Source organism: Drosophila melanogaster, chromosome 2L, assembly GCF_000001215.4.
Source record: "Drosophila melanogaster chromosome 2L".
NCBI lineage: Eukaryota > Metazoa > Arthropoda > Insecta > Diptera > Drosophilidae > Drosophila > Drosophila melanogaster.
In genome coordinates, this window is record NT_033779.5 from 10757475 (window position 1) to 10770579 (window position 13105).

General features: G+C 45.7%; 3 protein-coding genes across 7 annotated transcripts; 1 reads left to right on the forward strand and 2 right to left on the reverse strand.

Moving 5' to 3' along the window:
- Positions 1-3641: 3641 nt before the first annotated feature.
- On the forward strand, positions 3642-7497 carry CG6495 (uncharacterized protein). The gene is made up of 6 exons (NM_135607.3): positions 3642-4176; positions 4353-4844; positions 5052-5170; positions 5242-5617; positions 6383-6912; positions 6969-7497. Exons 1-6 carry the CDS (start codon positions 4032-4034, stop codon positions 7332-7334), a joined length of 2028 nt encoding a protein of 675 aa, NP_609451.1. The 5' UTR covers positions 3642-4031; the 3' UTR covers positions 7335-7497.
- Positions 7498-7535: 38 nt separating this feature from the next.
- Ubc2 (Ubiquitin conjugating enzyme 2) lies at positions 7536-10532 on the reverse strand. Of its 4 annotated transcripts, none has more exons than NM_001273433.1 (4): positions 10183-10465; positions 8917-9538; positions 8717-8801; positions 7536-8656 (listed from the first exon to the last, which is right to left on the reverse strand). In NM_001273433.1, exons 2-4 carry the CDS (start codon positions 9515-9517, stop codon positions 8644-8646), a joined length of 699 nt encoding a protein of 232 aa, NP_001260362.1. In that variant the 5' UTR covers positions 9518-9538; positions 10183-10465; the 3' UTR covers positions 7536-8643. The 4 variants fall into 4 exon arrangements, with proteins under 4 accessions (NP_001260362.1, NP_001285814.1, NP_477137.1 ...); NM_001298885.1 differs by having other exon boundaries at positions 8089-8656; positions 10183-10532; NM_057789.4 differs by having other exon boundaries at positions 8089-8656.
- A 227-nt stretch (positions 10533-10759) lies between these two features.
- Positions 10760-12478, reverse strand: CG6724 (uncharacterized protein). 2 transcript variants are annotated; one of them, NM_001273434.1, is made up of 4 exons: positions 12201-12478; positions 11480-12140; positions 11170-11416; positions 10760-11102 (listed from the first exon to the last, which is right to left on the reverse strand). In NM_001273434.1, exons 1-4 carry the CDS (start codon positions 12257-12259, stop codon positions 10813-10815), a joined length of 1257 nt encoding a protein of 418 aa, NP_001260363.1. In that variant the 5' UTR covers positions 12260-12478; the 3' UTR covers positions 10760-10812. The 2 variants fall into 2 exon arrangements, with proteins under 2 accessions (NP_001260363.1, NP_609452.1); NM_135608.3 differs by having other exon boundaries at positions 11474-12140.
- Positions 12479-13105: the final 627 nt, after the last annotated feature.

A 13105-nucleotide genomic window follows, 5' to 3' on the forward strand; every position in this document is an offset into this window, starting at 1 on the left:
AGAAAATCAATAAATAAATATTTGAAGAGCAGAGCGGATGTTGGGCCAAGATGTCTCGAGCCTTAATTACCTTTCTTTGACTTTTTGACAACACATCCAACACTGCGTATGCTTAATTTTAAAGCAACTAAATATTCAAATGGTAGAAGGTTCCCTTGAACCTTGCCTCTCATTCATTCGTCCTGGCTGAGTGGTGGCTTTGTTTTTTGGCCAAATCATTGAACCCAAGTTCAAGAGTTCATCTCGGGGGCAGCATCTGCTGGCCCCTGGAATTTCATCTGCTCTTAGCCATGTTTATGGCCCCTTGTTGCGCATTTACTGTGCGGTTAAGCCAGTCGCTGCCAACCCACGAAAACAAGGAGCATCGGCACTGGCGGGTTTCTTGACGCCTCCAACTTTTTGTATGAGAAATACGCTTTTATGCTCCCCATTAATCCCATTTGGCCACCCTGCCATAACAAGAGCTTAAATTGGTTTAATGGTCGCGACGAAGTCTGGCCATTTCATAGTTTTTTCTTCATTTTCCTTTTGCATATAATTAATGATTAGTTGGGTCAGTTCATCAGTCCATGGTTTTTTTAGGGGCTTGGCTTAACGCATCAGTATTTGGCTTTCATTACCTTTTTTTTACGCTTCGAAAGGGGGAATAGGTCTTGGTGAAAAGTGTAACTAAGCCCAGTCGCAATGATTAATGTTGAAATGGCTTATGGCTTTCAGTTACATGTTAGCGTTTCATTAATTTCATATTGTCTTGATTTATCTACGCGGTTCGATTGTTTCGATCTTTATTTGAAATTCTTCTTCTTATTTATGGATTTTAACTTTTATATCTTTCAACATTTTCTTCTCTTGCGTGATCGGTCCAAGTTGTTTTTAAAGCTCTATTATGTAAACTGGCCAACCATTTAATTTTTCATTCTTTTCGTGTCGCAAGCTCGATAAAATTATCTTTTGCTGTTTTAACTTTAACTTAATATCATGTCCAACCATTTAAGCTTTATTTATGCTAAGCTCATAGGCTTAGTTTTCCTACCGATGGGGGATCTTTATGTATAGATACCCCCTCTATGAAGCCTCTGATCCAAACGAAACTCATATATCTTGTTGGTTAGTTTGCGCTTCTGCTTAAGTTGGAACAGGCTGTGAGATTCATTCATTCGCAGTGTTAGTAGTTTGGCTTTTGTTAGGCACAAGTGCGGGAATTAAATAGGGAAAGAAGCAGCATCTAACAGCTTTCTGGCGAAAAATGAAAACACGTTTTTTGGACGGCAAGGCCACATGCAAAACAATACAAAACACCATCAGGTATGTATTTATGTACATTTGGTCCACCTGGCGACGGATGAAGATCCCGGCACGTCTTGTCACTGCCCATTTCCCATTCCCAACGCCTGAGTCCCTCATCTGGCCATCCAGGCTGCCTTCTTTGTGGTTCGTCTGGCGAAATTTCCATTTCGTTAAATGTGGAGAATTTACGAGCTCGCTGGCTGCACGTGCACATGTCCTTTCTGTCCGAAATGCTTTACGAGTCCTGGCAGTCATTTGGATTTTGGGAGCTGCGCCCCCGGCGGTGACAGGGGAATTTTCTAAATTTTTCTGTCGTTCCTCCCGACTTCAATGTTATTGAACTTTGGCGTCTCGACGTCTGTGACATGAGCGAATAAGTTGCTCGGCTAACGCAAATAAATGTGAAGGAGCCCACAGACTTTGGGCAGCAGAAGTGCAGGAATAAATAGATACAAATGCCAGGATATAAGAAGCATACACATTGCGACTGGGGCATTGTGCACTTGTGTCAATAACCCTTATTGGTTGAAAAGCACAAACTCCCACAAGTCATGCGAGCTCGTGCAATATTCTTGGAAATTCGTCGAACGAGGCCGACATTCTGCAAATGCTTTGTGGCAGACAAAAACTTTGACTGGAAAATGATTAAGGTATACGGATAATTGCTTTAAAAAAAGTCCCTCTTTCTGCAGCAATTAGAGGCAAAGACAACCACTACCATTTCAGTTCGGTGCTAAATATAAATGCAAATCACTTTTTAGTTGGATGCAATCACCAGCCAAACACTCTGCAACAACCCCCAACTTCCCGAGTGCCACGCCCTGCTTCCTGTCCCGCCTCCTGCTCCTGCATTAAAAGCATTAACATTGCCAGTGGCAGCAAAAACTGAACTGAAGATGCAATGCAAGCGGAGCTGTTGGCATTCTCCCTTAGTTGTGCCACTTTAAAGGGTGAAAATGGCACAGGGATTGCATTTTTCTAATACCTTACACATGACCAGTGTTTAGTAATGGAAAATGAAGCAATTAAATTTGGATTGCACATTATATCTTGCATTATATCTCGCTTTAAGTTAATTTTCTGTTCAAGCAACTGTGTGCCATTAATTACAGGGTACTCATAAAGTGCAGACGTTGCACTCGAAGCTCCCCAAAATGTACACACACACATACTCGTACATACGTGGCGAGGATGCCCACTTGGGTGACGTGACTCCGTGAAATATGCAATGGTTTTTTGTTATGTTGCTACCAGACTTTCGCATTTCGCCCACTTTATGGCTCCAAATGCTGTTACCCCTTTACGACAGCCCCCTCACCCTTGGCTTTTTCCAATTCCCCTTCCCCCATCGCCGCCGCCACTGTGATTGTGTTGTTGTCTTGCAACTGCCCCAAAGGGGTTGCATGCTGCTCCCGTCGCCTTTGTGTTCGCTGGGCTTTTGTGCAGCAAGTCGACCGGGTGTTTTAATGGGCGGCAGGGTGCAGGCTGCAGGATGCAGCTGAGTGCTTAACGCTTTATTTTCATTAACATTTCTAAGTTGCCTCTTCAGCGGCTTTAAGCTGTGCGACTAAGCGGCGCATGCGTCGAGGGTGCTGTTAGCGCACGAAGTCCTGCGACAGGACCTGCAATTAGCAACTCGCCATTAGAGGTCCTAATGACATGAAACCATACGTATGTATATGGGCATATCATCATACCGTGTGCATATGGTATCGCACAAACTTGTGCGATGAAACCTGCTGTAATTGAGTTCCATCAACCATCGTCTTTTCACAAAGGTGAACCACCACCAGCACCACCTACTGCCATTCCCACAGCTGCGGTTAAATTATTAAGGTATCTGTAGGCAAAGGGTAGAAGCTTTTATCGATTTTCATTGTTACACGGAAGGGGAGCTTAGATTATACATTTATAAAGTATATTACACAGAAATCTTTCGCTCTTAGAAAAGTTAAAATATATGAAATATAATTGAAAGAGGTAAAACGGATTTTTGGTATTAAAAAGATAGCATATTCCAATTTTAGATACTTTAGATTTACAAATAACTCTATAACCTTTATAAAGTTACGTATCTAGCCTAATAATTCTATGTTCTTAGTTTTTTCTCTCTGTGTGGGCCACGTTTGCAGTTTCAAAACACAGAGAATGCTGCGAACGGCGTGTCGACATCCCCGGATATTGTTGTTACCAATTGACAATATACATTACAGGACCTCCAAGGTTGGGGTTGAAAGCTCAAACATATGGTGGAACGTAAGGGGGATGTTGGAATAGCTATCGATACCAAAACACCCACCACGAACAGCTGATAAGGAAAGCTCCATGTAGCTGGGGGTGAAAAAGCTGCTCGTGGAGGGTTTCCCAGTTTTCCGAACGACTTCCATTGGTTTACATTTCGCCAGCCATCGTGTATTTGCCACAAAATCCAGAGAAAACCAAGCGAAAAATCAAAATAATCATCGAAATAATGGAAAAGCGCATATCATAAACTGATATTTGCGTGCTCAAGTGTAAATTGAAGGAACGCGTGTTGTGGTGATTCTTTTTTGCAGCCCGCAAAAAGGCCAAAAATCAATAGGCGTGTTCAAATTGTAAACACGGCAAGCCCTCGGACAAGCCTCTTTCGCTTTCTCGGCCTTTCCAACCCCGAAATCCCCAAGTGAACTGTGACCGCCAGCTGCCCGAAGTGAAAAGGCCCAGTCGCGTTCGAAAAACCGCAAAAATAACCATTAGCCAGCGAAATGATTGCCAACTTGGCGTTGCCTTTCCTGCTGATGATCGCGGAAGCAGCAGCCACCGCGGAGCAGGTGAAGTACCTGGAGTACCTGCAATCTTCGCCGGCGGAGCACCGGCTTAGCAAACGCATGGATCTGGAGGTGTGCATAGGTGAGACCAAATTCGTTAGCCACATCCAGCTTTATGGTTGGTAATTAGTTTTAGTCTTTTGTTTGTGTGTCTTTGGCCATAATAACTCAATAATCACCTAATAATATAGAAGACCACAAACTTCAACACAAGAGCATTTACGAACTTTTGGAGTTTCTTTCGACTTCTGCCCACAGGTCATTTTGATGTGCATAAGAACACCATTATTCGCACGGGAGAGTCGCAGGCGATTGGTGGCAAGTACCTCCAGGGCATTGAGCTGGACACCATCGAGGAATGCGAAAGGCTGTGCTGCGAGACGGACGCCTGCGATGTGTACATCTTCGAGCGGAAGGCGGGTGGCTATTGCTACCTCTTCGAGTGCGGTCCTCCGGAGGATTTCCGCTGCAAGTTCACCAGGCACGCCAACTACACGAGTGCCGTGCTGAATCCACAGCCAAAGCCAGTCGGTGAGCTGGTGACCACACCGCGTCCGCAGTTGCCCCACATCCCCAGCAACAATGTGTCGCAGCAGGAATGGGAGCTGAGCAACCTGAAGCTAAAGCCGGAAGCGCGCGACAAGCCCACTGTTTCCACCGCCGCAGTGGTGGCTCCCACATCGGGAACGGGAACGGGAACGGGAGTGGGTCTGGGAGTGGGCCAGTCGCCAGTTTACCAATCGCAAAGTGGTGAGTTGTGGTCGGGTTTTCGATACCTTGTACTTTATAGAAATCACGGGTATATGCGATTTGAAGCTTAGAATATATATAAGAACAATTTGAATTTAAAATCTAAATCAATCTTAAACTAAAAATATTATCTAAAAATTCCTACGATTGATTACCTACTATTTAAAATTGTTCCCCTTCGAGAAACTAACGTAACCACTTTTTCAGTTCCCGCCGCGCATTGTGGACGCTTCCAGTTCACCTGCCACTCCGGCGAGTGCATCGCGGTGTACAATGCCTGCGATGGAATACCCCAGTGCGAGGATGGCAGCGACGAGGGACCGGAAGTGAGTTGCACTTTCACCTCCAGCCAAATACACACACTCCCTCAACCGTTAATTGCTAACCCCATTTTCAGTGCAACATCGTGCTGTCGACGGCCACAAAACCGGCCACTACCAGCAGCAATTTGGAGCCCGTGAAGCCGATGGTGTCGCAGTATGTGCCCGTGCAGAACGTGCAACAGACACAGCAGGTCGTGGCCCAGCAGATGCAGCAGCAGCAACCGCAGCAGCAACAGCAACAGCCGCAGCAGCAACCACAACATGTCATTGTTTTGGGACCACCACCGCCACCGCCGCCTCCACCGCCCATGGTGAACAATCGTGAAGATGCCGCTGCCTGGGCCAACCGCAAGATGATTGCCGAAGGGCAGCAGCAGCTGCCGCAGCAGCAACTGCAACAGCAACAGCAGCAACAATCATCGCAGCCAAAGACGGAGATCATCAACACGGGTTAGTATAGATAAGGGGTCTAGGAAAATATAGTTAAGATTAGAAGTTAGTTGATAGGATGTATTAAAAGCATATGATGTGTCAAAGATTAGATTTAATGATTATTAACACAACAAAGTTTAGGAAATGAAACTTTTGCAGCTGTAGTATACGATGTAGTTCCCAATTGATGATATCTGTCTTATCTATAGAATCTTCAACGCTAACAAACTTATGATTGGCAATCATACAGGGCTTTTCTTCATTTTTTTTATATAATTTATTTTATTTTATGCCTCACAACCCAGTAAAGCTGCTGCAGCACTGCACTAAGTTGCATTAAGTTGTTAATTAAACTCGATTGAGTGTCCAGGAGCAATTAGTTCTAGCCAGGCACTCCAGCCCAACAAAAACTAAAAGCTGAGTAAATATTTATGAGGACAGGGAATGGGGAGTGATACCCGGAGGCTACGGCGCTCCAGTGCGACATTAGCACACAAATGGCCGGCACAGTGCACGCAATGATCCCACTGCCATGGCCACTTGGCCACGACACACTCGCTCCCTTGTTCCGGAGGGCTTTTCTGCTGGGAAAATCGCAAATAGCCCATCAGTTTTCATTGTGTGAAATGGGAGCTGCCGTCGCTCGAAATTGATTTACGAATGCTTGTGCCCTATGCGTGCAGTGCCTCTGTCTGCGCGTAATTAATTCAATTAGCTGTGCGTTAACCGGGATACACACACTTCATGCTTCCTAGTGACGCCTTCGCCTCCGCTTTCTTACAGACGCACAGAGCCACATATTTAGCCATAAAGGCGGCCTCCAGCTGCAGCAGCCCGCAAACGGACAGGGTCCACCGCCGTCGCCACTCCAGGTTCCGGGTCAGATGGCGGGAGCAGGTCAGGTTCAGGTTCAGGGGCAATCCCCAACGCTGCAACTGCCCGGCTACGAGGCCAACCAGGCTGTATACGGGATGTCACGCACAGGAATCTACATGCCACAGCAGCCGGCGCAACTCCAGGCTCCAGCTGGCCAACAGCAGCAGCAGGTGCAAGCGAGTGTGGTGTGGCCACAGCAGGCTCCATTAATTCCGCAGCAACAGTCGCCCGTGCAGCAGTCGCAGTCCCTGATGCCCCAGCAATCTGGTCATGTCTATGCCGCCGCTGCTCCGGCCATCCAATCTCCGCCAGCTGCGCAGCAAGCCATGTTGCCAGTCCTAAATGCAGCACCCGTAGCTGGGAAAAATCAGGGTCCAGCGGCAGATGGGGACTACGATGATTACGATGAGGAAACGTACACGGAGGCACCAAAAAAGGTAAGATCTGATGAATGAATATAGATTAAGATTAACCATTCATTTTAAAACCACAGAAGCAGCACAAACACAAGAAGGTCAAGACGAAGACGGCCAAGGATCCCATTGAACTTGCCCTGGAGCAAAACAAGTTGCAACCGGAGGGATCCCTTCCAGCCCTGCCGGTTCCCGCTTCCCCCGTCCACGAGCAGTACAAGATGATCCATGACAACCTGGCGATGGAGTTCCGCGATCACGACGGTCACTCGGAGCGACCTGGCGGGGCGGTCCTCTCGCTGACTCTGGGCCTGCTGGTCACCGCTGCGCTGGCCATTCTTATCGGGTGCAGGATGCGGACGGTGACGCGGAGGGCACGACGACTGGGCGGCAAGACGCCCTACTCACAGGAGGCGGACTTCCTGGTCAACGGCATGTATCTGTAAGCCGGTTGCCTGCGGATTAGGTCGGGGGCTAGCCAAGATTCGTTGTGTTGTTCCACGTGCGGGGAAGCGTGAGGATATATATATTTACGATTAATTGTGTAATGAAAAACGTATTTTATATAAACAAAGATATATCAAATAAAACTAAAACTTAAACATAGCGATCGCCTTACCTGTGGACCGATTAATGAGTCGAAAAGTAATTTTATAATATTTTTTATTTAAGTTCCTTTCCATTTGCGATTTCAGTTTTGTTTTGGTTACGAAAAAAACTTACAATTACTTTGTTACGAAATCTTGTTCTCAGTTTTTTTTTCAATGAAGTGACGACGATGACTGGTTTAGTCATTAAAACTACAAAATAGTAGGAAGTTGGTTTTTATTTATATTCTTTTTTTCTTTTCTTTTCCTTTATATATCAGCACTATACTCGTAATTGCCTTTCTTTAAAATAACAAATTTCGCTGTGGTGGAGCCTTTTTAATGTTCAAGTCTAAAATCATTATTAGTGAAAGGTAGTATTTGACCAAAAAAACAAATTTCGAACGCTTAAAAATATCACATTAAAAAATCAAACCGAATCCGATTTCATATATAAATAACACAAATTTATTTAATTTTGTTTTGGAATTTGGAATAGGTTGTCTTAAGTTTTGTATACATAGATTTATTTCGTTTTTCGTTTACCACTTCATTTTTAGTCTTTTGTTGTTGAGAATTTTCCTTGCTGTGGCCAGTTTTTTTTTTTTTTTTTGAATGAAAATCATCTTTTACGAAGTTTACTGCCCTGACATTGGTTGCATTAATATTACGCATTACGCATTAAAATAGGCTTTTCTCTTTACTCGTTTAGCTCCATTTTCACTTAACACTGTACACATATAATGTAAACTAATTGTATTTATATTTATTATGCAGTTGAATAGTTTATAGTTTAATATGTCAATGTGCAATTCATGATGCAGTTTTTCATCGAATGTGACTCGTTACAATGTTTTCGGTTGCTAAGCGAATTAAAAACAAAACTAGTTTCCGAAAAATACAACTCAAGAAATCTCCAAATGTTTTTTTTTTTTTACAACTTCTGTATTAACGTGATATAAATATAGACTGAATTTAGATTGGATTGGATCGACTGGCTGTTGGCGGTTGCTTTTCGTGTTACGGTAGTTGTTACTGTTAATTTAGTAGTTATCGTACTTTAATATATATTTATAAAATAGACTTTCTCCGTTGCAAGATGCGAATTTTCGTTTCTGTTGTTGCAGTTTTCGGTTTGTGGTACATGCACGTTGCCAAAACTTACGCATCATGTTGCGTACCTAAAAGACAAGCACACAGATTACTAAGTTTGTTTACTCGCTTTTCCAGCGACAACTCACCTTTTTGTCCAGAGACGCGCAATTCGATCGTGCTCCTCACGATTCTGCAAATATTGCGTGGCAATGCTGCCCACCAGCGGATCGGCTGTAAAGACACATGATATAAACATGAGATCATATTTACTACAGTCCTAGGAAAAGTTAAATCAAAGTGGAGAACACGACACTGTATATCAAAGTCTAAAAAAAATAAGTCTCACCTGGATTACAGTCTGTGAGCAGGGAGCAAATTGACAGCAAGACCTTTGATATGGTCAGCGCCGGCGACCAGTTGTCCTTGAGTATGTCCAGGCAAATGACGCCCTGGCTGTTGATGTTGCAGTGATAGATGCGCGTGCGGAACGTGACTTTGGGTGGCTTGAAGGGATACTCCGGCGAGAAGTGTATGTCGAGGAAGAAGACGCCGCCCTCGTAGACGGATCCGGGTGGTCCCAGTATGGTGGATACCCACTCGTACAGGTTGTCGCCCTTGGGCCCGGCACTGCAGTTGGGCGGTGGGTCCAGTGTGATCTCAGCCAGCTCCTTCTGTATGCGCTTGGCCGAGGTGCCCAGCGCCCTGGATATCCTGGGCGTTGTTTTGGCTTCCTTTCGCGGCTCATCTCCGCCACCGGCATTGCTCCCGGAGGCACCACCGTTGGCGTTGCTGCCCCTGCCGCCACGTGCCTGCGGAGTTCCGGCAGTCGTCGGCTGGCTGGTATTGCTCACGTTGCTGGCCGTTGTGCTGGGTGCACTGGGCGCATTTGAGGTGGCACTGGAGGTGGCCACCTCGGCGGCACTGCCCGCTGCTGGGGTTGAAGACATTTTTGGTCTCGTTTCTTCGAACTGAAATGAGTATTTTGATGTTTGGTTAGATAATGGTTTATGTAAACGATCCACTATGTTCAGCAGGGAATTTCCATAGAAAACTGGTGAAATATGAAGCCAAAGCCTACTTGGGATTCACATTTATTTTTAAAGGGAAATCCCTTCTTGCCTGCACTTTGTGCGTACGAATGTAGTTGATGTGAAAAGTATGGCCAGTGGAGTCGGCAATTATACGCGAATCTTGGACGGGGCTTCCCCAGGGTCCTTGACCTGGTTTTCCACCCAGTTTGTGCCCCTTTATGATGACAGGGGTTTGCTTTTTTTCGCACAAACGCACGCATTTCTATTGAGCAGCGGCCATTTTGGCAAACCCCCGACAGTAAAAAGTGGGTTTTGCATGGGATTCGTTGTCAGGCCAGTGGATGCTGGACAGGATTAGGTGATAGCTGGACAAGCATTTGCCCCCAAAGTTTCGAGAGCATGTGCTGGATGCCGCAAAAAATCAATCAGCAGACATTTGCAAAATGCCGCCGCCGACGGCGGAGGATGATGATGACGGTGCTGACTCCGCCGCCTGCAGCTCGATTGCACAATTTCGCGGAATTTGGACGCTGATTAGGTGGGGTCTATCTTGGGACCAGCCCGTGAAGCACTATACACACCTCACTATTGCAGTTTCTTTCACTTTTTTCTATCACAACACTTGCGAAAATGATTCTCCCTGTGTCGCCTGCTGCCCTCTCGCTCGCACTCTCGCGCACACGGCCTTCGCAGTGGATGCACGGCTGTTCCGCTGGCGTCCTTGGTGGGTGGCAGTGTCGGCGCTCCAAACTCCTCGGCGGCTCACGGTCGCGATCGTTGTTATTTCGCTAAATTACAGTTGGCAAATTACGAGGCGACGCAGAGCCGACTTTATCTTTGTTAGAAACTCGATAATTTGTATGTTTGTAGCCAGCTATCGGTCCGGGTCCGTCTCTAGGTGCTCGCGCTGTCCGCTCATCCTTAGCGAACTATCGATGTTCGGCTTCTGGCAACCGTTTTTTGCCTTTTCTAGCACTGTGGCAACTCGGAAGCGGATACCATAAAAATAATATTCAAGTATTGAAATCTAACTATTTCGTAAATGAAATAAAAAACAAGAATATTTACACCATGTATAATACACTTTGAATACCTCTCTGCTTCACCCACTTCGATAATTTAAGTGTAACACCCCAGATGTAAAATCTTTCAATATTTACTTTAAAGTTTAAACTAGTTTTGTATTTATAAAAAGTTTACAAGTTTTGGGATTACTTCGTCTCCGCTTCTTCCGCTAGCGCCTTGCGAGATTTGAATACGCGCACCGTGTTGTCGACACCACCAGATACAATGTACTTGGGATTGGACCAGTCGATGTCCAGGACCTTTTCACCGTGACCCAGAAGATCGTACAGTGGGGCCTTGGGACTCCTGCAGTCCCACAGCTTGTTCTGGTTGTCATAAGCGCCGGAGACAAATAGGAACTCCTCCGTGGTGGACCACATGACGGTCTGCACCCAGGCATTGTGTCCCAGATAGGTATTCCTTACCACTGATCCCTCTGAAAGATCCGAATTATATTGGTTAGGTGGAAGTTCCATTGTTGATATTGGAGTATTAGATCTTACGGTTTGTCCTAGGATCATAGAGCCGCAGATTCTTGTCCGCCGAAGCAGTCAGTATCAGCCGATTCAGCTTTGAGTAGCTCGCATCGAATATGGACTTGTTGGTGGATATTTCGGTCTTGATGCCCTCAAGACTCAGATCCCACACCTTGAGTGTGTGATCCCAGCTGCCAGTTAGCAGAGTGGTAGCATCCATCCACTGCACGGCTGATACGCTCTCACGATGTCCCTGCAGCGTAATTTTGGGGGTCTGAAAGGAATTGTAAAGCTGATTACAAGTCTAATTATAAATGGCAAGACTACTCACTCTCACACCGCTCTCTTTCATCCGCTTTGAGCTGCCCTCGACTGCATCGTCCAGCTCTGCTGACCACACCTTCAACATCGTGTCCCAAGAGCCCGTGGCAAATCTCAGACCATCCGGACTCACGCTGACACTGTCGACGCCTCGCTCGTGGCCCTTGCACACGGAGACACATTCCACCGAGTTGGAGCCCACGTTCCACTGCCACAGCATGGCGGTCTGATCCTGCGATGTGGACACAAAACGTCCCGTCTCCTCGTCCAGCGATATCCAGTCCACCGCCTTGATGGGCGCCGTGTGACCAGAAATAGTGAGAATGTGCTTGCCTTTGTTGGTCCACAAATTCAGGGTGTTGTCGTAGCACCCGGAGAGGATCCACTTTCCTCTAGCCTTCACCGCGGACACCCAGTCGTCGTGCAGCAGGCAATCCTGTGGCTCTGGCGCCGGGAACCGCTCCACATACTCGATCTCGATGGCGTCCTCGAAACTGATGGCTTTCTCGCGCAGGTGATCGCACAGCCGGCCACGCAGGTACTCATCGAACACCAGGAAGTCGAAGTCCGTGTCGGAAGAGCCATCTTTTTGACGCAACAGTGCGTTCACGAATGTGTTTAGCTCCACGGTGGTGACGGTGCCATCGATGGCATAGGGCACATCAGGCACGGCATAGCTGAAATAGGGTATCTTGATTAAAATCTTCTACTGATAGAGATTCTAGATGGACACTCACTGCTCCTGCTTGGTCTTCAGGTGCACCTGCACCTGCCCCTCGCCGTTATCCACATCCATCTCCTGGCCCACGTGCGTTTCTTTTTGGCTGGATTGGGATTGGGGTGTTCCCGCGTGTGTTTGCTACGGTTATGACTTAACTCCTGCAGGTGGTACAAGGTGTTGACCACTAAACTAGAGGTTCTTCCTTCGGGAGATCGTTGTGTAAAATTAAATTGAAAAGAAGCGTGTTTTTAAACGAACGATGGTAAATGCAACAAATACATGCAAAAACACTAAAAAACGCCGAAGCGCATGCCGGAATAAGAGTTATCGCATTGCTATCGCTGTGCTCTTATCGAAATGCCTTATCGTCTTGTTATCACCCGTTACTACTAAGCGGAGTTTTTAAATTCAAATTTTTTGGTGCGTTAAAACTATGCATAATTATAATAGCTTGCTTAAGTGTAATTTGCCGATTACTTTAACAAATAAAAAGATATTAATAGAGTGTATGGTATTTCTAATCACTTTGATTTTGTTTCTCTAAAATATTACTCATCAAATTCGAAAAACCGCTGATTGCATAACCACTGCTTTGTCGTTTCTCCTTTTTTTTATTACAAAAAAATCTTACAGAGATACGAGCCAATTCGCAATACTGATAATTAAATATTTTTTGCAAGCAAATCAGGCGCAGATGATTTGCTGTAATTTAGCCACTAACTGCTTCTCTTCCTTTTGATCGTCTTACGCAAAATGGAAAAATAAGAAACCAAAAAATGCACAGCCGCGGCGGCAATTTGTAAATGACTCTTCAATCTTCAAAGACTGGTAATTGTTAATATTTTACGTTCAGGCTATTAATATGAACCAGATAGCACCTGAAAGACCACTTTGCGGCCGAGTGTTCACTGGAAGGTTAAA